The sequence below is a fragment of the Diachasma alloeum genome, unplaced genomic scaffold (assembly GCF_001412515.2).
Source record: "Diachasma alloeum isolate Michigan unplaced genomic scaffold, Dall2.0 Dall_scaffold_00704, whole genome shotgun sequence".
Lineage (NCBI taxonomy): Eukaryota > Metazoa > Arthropoda > Insecta > Hymenoptera > Braconidae > Diachasma > Diachasma alloeum.
The window spans coordinates 45,808-52,533 of NW_021680836.1; the positions used below are offsets into that span (position 1 = coordinate 45,808).

Below are 6,726 nucleotides of genomic sequence, written 5' to 3' on the forward strand. Positions count from 1 at the left end.
GGGGGGGGGGGGGGGGTACGGGCAATTGCCCGTACCAAAAAGTTGTGAGATATTTTTCCAATCACTTATGCGGGCGTCATATGTGTCGTCCTTCACGAACATTGGTCGCCCTGAATAGAACCTCTCCACCTGAATAAAGTACGAAGGTGATCAACGAGAGGAACCAAAAAAAATGCCAGAAGGGCGCCAGTCCTTTTAACCTTCCAAGGAGAAAGTCCCGATGTCGAAGCGCGTTCCACGACTAGTTCAGAAAACCGCGGAGGCGTGTGGAAACGGGCAAAAAAAATGATACACTCACCACCGTGTAAAATGAATGTATTCTAACAAAAAAAATTGAAGGGGTAAATTCCCCGACTCGATATAAAAAAAAACATATTAAACCTAAATAATAATCATAGAAAACGGTAGTGATAATTGCAAAATCATAAACTCCGACTAGCGGAGAGAGCTAACGGAACTTGATTTCACCTTCAATAAATCTTGGTAATTGTTAACCAAAGAATTCAGTGGCGTAGATAACGCACGGACGCGAGGATCACCCGAACGCGACGACTACGCGAGAGCCACACGGACAAAAAAAATGCAGTTCCAAAAAGAGTCACAATGAAAAGAAATGAAACCCTGACGTTCAGTAAATAAGACAATTAAACAGGCCCAAGGCCACTGAGTGCCGCGTCTCATAGTACGATTACTTTGTACTCAAATCGTGCCCAAATGGCGACCGGAGGCTATACGTTCGAAAGCCACGCGAGCACTCACAAACAAAATTACGCTAACTGTTGATCCGCGATAAACTTCAGGAAAACCTCGTCTGGACCCTTGGATACGGCAGCGATCTCGGACGATGACCGGAAAAATCCAGGCACAATACCCCAAAGACTAATTACTTGAATTTTCTAACGAGCTCCAAGAGCAAGTCGACTGAATTGCATAGAGCGACGTTACCAACTGAAATCCCAGCGAAGAGTGATTCCTCGGGTAATACATCGCCCCGAGGAACCTCAATTTCTCTCCTACCCCCACCCTAATCTACCGATATCGCGCGGAGTATTCATGTTCTAATCGTGCATTTGCACTGGCCATAATTCCTAATTTAATGGTCCCAAAGTCTTTGGACTTGCGCCTCGCAATCGGTGAACTGTTCCGCATTCAACGGCGGCGGGGCCAACATGATCCGATGCTCCCTCGATGCTACAGCCTGAGTTTTTTATGTGGTTGCCTTGCGCCACAGTAACATCGGTAAGGTGGTGGGGGTCCACACGTAGAGGCCTGAGTTGCCTGCTGGCGTGCGACTATCGTCTCCCGCGTGCTTGTCGGTGTGAGTCTCTGCAGGCTCGGTGTGTGCGTGCTTGTCGGTGTACCAACTCGTCATTTGCCGTAGCGCCGACTTTGTAGCTCTCTCCGATGCTCCGCTCCACTCCCCTCGTCTCAGAACTGATGCGTAAACCGCGGTGAGCGCAACAGCGTTAGAATTGACCTATAAAATAAACAAAAATGAAATCAATATGAGAACTAATTGTGAAAATGTGGCCTTGGGTGATCCGACTCCTCGCTGGGATAATTTCCTAATTCCCCCCCCCCCTTTTAATCAGCGGCCAGTTCAGGCGAGGAACAGTACATGATTTCCATCATGTTACAATATATATAATAATTAAAAATCATAATTTTAGAGATATAGATATAATATATCTAATAAAATATAGAAAAGAAAAAAAATCCTTACGAATGTAAAAATTACGTGTGATTAAGAGCCTCAGACAATTGATGTGTTTTTCAATTGCTCTCAATAAGTTTAACTCAACTTCAAAAATAGTATTATTCATCACTAATTATCATTACCAATAAAAAGATATAAAAAATAAATCCGTATAAATTTAAAATTCTAAGGAATTATATTTTACCAAATCGATAATTACAAACTTATATTTAAATAATTTATTTATTTATTTAACTGTAATTGCTACATGGTATCACTTAGCAGGGGGAGCCCATTATACAAAAGAAATAAGAGTAAGAGATATATGTAGATGAGTAATAAGCGTAATGATAATAATAATCCAAAAAACCAATATCAATATAATCATAATTATAATTAAAAAAAAAAAAAAATCGGAAACGAGTTTTCTATCAGCGGTTACAGCAGCACAAATCAACACCGGCTTGATGTAATGTACAATTCGCAGAGCAGATTACTCAAGAATAATGATGTGAAAATAAAATAATAAGTCAGTTGGCATCAGCATGGCTTAGTCATTGAACTCGGCAGCCCTGAGCTGGAAACACTTCTTGAAGTAGCAGCACAAAATGCGGATGCATCTCACATCGTTTGAGTTCAGGAAAGCAGACAGGCCTGATAACGTTCGGGTATTGACGTCCCAGAGGAATCTCGGGAGATAGCGGCTTCGCAGAGGCGAGTAGAACCGGCAATCCAACAAAATATGGAGAATATCCTCGTGGGCCAACTGGGTGCAAATAGTGCAGATTTGGGTGGGGTCGAGTTGGTAGAGAGTATCATCGATGATCAAACGTCTGGAGTGAGTCGAGAGTACTCTGAGCTGCATTTTCAATCTGATGAAGGCTAGTGGAGCTCTATCAGGGTAGAAATTCTTAAAATTATCAAGAGGGCTCCTTAAAACCTTCAGTAAAATGGACGTGGACCCACAGTACCTTAGGTAGTCCTCATACTTCGTCTTGGCTCTGAATTGGTTGATAATCTCGAACGTTCTCTGCTCCCAATACGCGGGTGACAGGTTGTGCCACAAGTCTCCACTTTCTACCCCAACCAAGAGGCTTTTCAATTGCTTCACCCAATTGTACCTGTCATCCGAACCAGAGACTATATTTGAGGAGTCACTAGAGGCTAGAGAGATAAGTCTTTCAAGGCATATTCTGGGCAGACGATCAGTGCTCATTTGTAAAATCCTTATGATCCAGCTCAAGGCTTGCTTCAGGACTTCACATGTAATGTGATCAACACCGGTTTCCAGGCGTATGAGATATCCAGCTCCATTTCTAGGTAAGTGAAAAATCCTCTTCAGGAATGAGAGCTGAGCAGTCTCGAGCTTGTCCTGATCCCTCAGACCCCAGATGGAAGCCCCATACAGAAGGGTAGATTGCAGTACGCTATAGTAGAGTCTACGAATACCCTCCCAAGAATCCACCTTGTCTCTCGATGTGATTTTAATTATTGAGGAAGAAGCAGATTTAGCCTTTGAGACAGCCACTCTAGTCGCTGCACCACCCAGTCCAGAGGAACTTAGCTTCACTCCCAAGTACGTATACGAAGATACAATTTCCGGCTCACTCTCATTCAGTCTGAAGTCATGGTTTCTTCTGGTTAGACGACCACCTTTTCGGAAGACCAGAACCTTGGTTTTACTGGTGTTCACCGTGAGACCAAACTCAGTACAGTACTCCTCCAGAATTGAGATCTTCTTCTTGAGGTCAACCGAGTTGTTAGCCAGGATTATCAAGTCGTCAGCGTACAGGAAGAGCAATATATCAGTTCTATCGTTACTCTCTACTGAAGTAAGAGACCGAATTATAAAAGAGAAAGCCAAACTTAAAGAGAAACGAGACTGCAGGGTATTCATCGACCCTGACTTCACCCCCAGAGATAGCAGAATTTATAGCTCCATCAAAGCCACTGCTAAGCAGTATAGAGACGAAGGGAAAGCTGCCAAGCCTGGCTACAAAACGCTATTTGTGGATGGTGCTCTCTGGGTATGGGACTATGCAGAAGATTGTCTTGTCCAGAAGCCTCCTACTAGTCACAAGAATCCTCGCCCTGGTAGCGGAGCCAACCATCGCAGGACAAAAAACTAATAACGAGCAGCCCAATCAACATCACTTTTTGGAACTCAAATGGTATGAATAACGTTCTCCTTAATGATTTCAACTCTAAAATGCACATTATCTGTTTATCCGAGACAATGCTCCTCAATGAATCTCCTCATCTACTGCCAGCCTCTCTGAGAGACTATTCAAACATGTGGTCTGTGGCACTGAAGGATAAAACCAGAGGCAGGGGAAGTGGGGGTCTCTTGTGTCTTACTCATCCAGCTCTGGTCTCTGAAACGATTGAGATTACTCCCTGGTGGATCTTCTTCAGAATCTGTGCGGGTCTGCGGAATATTGTTGTGGGCTCGGTGTACTTCAAACCAACCCTCCAACTAGACCAAATCCTAGAACTTTTCCAACTCTCCTTAGATGAAATACAGAGTAAATTTCAGTCCGACATCATTATTCTGGGTGGTGACATGAATGCTACAATAGCAGATTTTGAGGACGACCTTCCTCCTGAGATTGTCTATGGTACGAGGCTATATGAGCACAGAGAAACCTCAGTAACGGAAACCAATGAGAGAGGCGAGATGCTGATGTCCTTCATGACTGAGAATGGATTCATCCTTCTGAATGGTCGAACAACTTTGGATCACCCCGGTCGATTCACCAGTTCCAGATCTACCTCGACCCTTGATCTAACCTGGGTGAGTGCTGACCATGCAGGGTCGATTATTGATATGGAGGATTCCTCTACCCTTCTGGGGTCCAATCATCTTTCGCTCACTTTGAGTCTGGCATTGAAGACTGATTTCTCGTCCCCCCATGACGATGACCCTCCTTCAATAGTTTGCCTAGACAATTCTCCCCCTGCAGTCTCTCAGAACCCTAAGCTCATATGGAAGGCTGACAAGTTTGATGTCTATTCTAGACATCTTGCAAACTCAGTAAGAATCTCTGAGGCAAGCCCTGAGCATGATCTAAACACTCTGAATGAACTGATCTGTGACGCTATCAAGGAAGCTGCTTCTGCATCGGGGATGAGGAAAATTTCTCGACCATTTAACTCATATCTTCAGGGACAGCGGAAATCTCCCTGGTTCGATGCCGAATGTCACAGACTGAAGACTGAAGCCAGGAAGCTTTTCAAAAAAATTTATGATCCTAATTTCAACATGGCGAGTGCAGTGACTTTCAATGAAAAGAACAAATTATATAGAAAAGAAACTATGGCGAAAAAGAAAGCATATAAAAGTGAATTGTCTGAGAAATATTCGAATGTAAAAAATTCTATCACTTTTTGGGAAACGTGTCGAGCAGTGAAAGGGCGCCCTGAGACTCGGGAAGTGATTATACTTGATGAATGGAGTGAATTTCTTCTCCGCACCTACCCTGGTAGATCCTCTTGGGCTCTGATTTTGCCTGATACACCACTGATCAGCATGGACCTTCCGATTTCCCCTGAGGAATTGAACCGCAGCATAAAGAGCATGAAGGGGGGCAAAGCTCCTGGAGAAGACTCAATCTCTGCCAACTTCTACAAGTACCTGCCTCAGGACTGGAAATCCATCCTCCTTGACCTGTTCAATAGGGTTCTTATCACAGGCGAGGTGCCTGATGCTTGGACCAAGATAGCCCTTTGTATGATCTACAAGAAAGGCGATCAGAGAGATCCCCTGAACTACAGGGGGATCGCTCTCATAAATGTGATCACCAAGCACTTCACCTCCATCCTTAACGAGCGAGTCTACGACTGGGCTGAGATGAAGAGAGTCATTCCAGAAGAACAGGCTGGCTTCCGCCAATCTAGAGGTGCTGTGGACAACCTCTTCTCTCTCCAAGCAATAATCCAAAATAGACTGAGACAAACCGGTGGCAAAGTCTACTCCCTCTTCGTGGATTTTAGAAGAGCCTTTGACTCTGTACCGCAGCATCAACTCTGGTTGGAACTCCTGGGACTCGGGGTGAGTTCCAGGATTATCAAAGTCATCAAGAACCTCTATGACCACTCTACCATGCACATCAGAACCCAGAAAGGATCCTCAGCGGAGGTTGACGTCAGTGAAGGAGCCCTGCAGGGTGAGAAATTGAGCCCCCTTCTTTTTAACTTATACCTCTCAGATCTGGTCTCTTTCTTTCGCTCCAGAGAGGTCAAAGGAGTTGACATCAACGATAGAACTGATATATTTAAATAATATTTCATTTGAATTCACAATCAATTTCTCTCCAATATAGTTTCGACCGGATAAAATATTTATTGGCCTGAATGAGTGAAACACTATAAACATATAGGATATCTGAAACNCAACGTTTACAACTACAAAATTATGAATACAATATGTACAATGTGTACATTATCTATATTATATATATTTGTATAAACTTCTTCCAAAACTTAATACTTATGAAGTCAAAGATAAAGGCTAAACAAGTTATGGGGCATTTATGAACTCTTTGAACTCGCAAGATGCCCAAGAATGCAAACACAGTAAGGCTCGAGCCGATTTGTCACTCATGGAATTTCTGAGATTGGTGATGATCAGACCAGCAAGGGAAAATAGTCTCTCAGCAGGCACTGATGTTGCTGGAATAGAAAATAAATCTCTGGCCATCTTTGCAAGAGTAGGGAATGTACTTTCTCTTGCTCTCCACCACTCAAGTAAATCTTGGTGTTTGTCAGCTCTTGATAGATTAAGATACTCCTCGAGTTCATCTCTCCAATGTTTCGTTTTACATGAATCAGTGAAAATTGAGTTCAAATCAATTCGGCCAGGCTTCAAGTGATCATCATTCTCCTTACTGCTGTTCTTCTTTGTCTCCTTTTCTGTATTTTCCTCTTCTACAGTTTGTTTTTCAGGTTTGGTATAATTCTCTTTGTACATTCGTTCGAAAAATGCCAGAGATTCCTCCTTCATCTCTCTACCCCATTGAGTTTGTTCAAAT

General features: G+C 43.3%; 1 protein-coding gene across 1 annotated transcript in view; it reads left to right on the top strand.

The window, feature by feature from the left end:
• Nucleotides 1-3,905: 3,905 nt before the first annotated feature.
• Nucleotides 3,906-6,726, top strand: part of LOC107044261 — a 4,018-nt gene continuing 1,197 nt past the window's right edge. Inside the window, exon 1 of the mRNA XM_015266064.1 lies at nucleotides 3,906-5,862. Within this exon, the coding sequence (XP_015121550.1) occupies nucleotides 3,906-5,862 (1,957 nt within the window). The remainder of the gene's footprint in view (nucleotides 5,863-6,726) is intronic.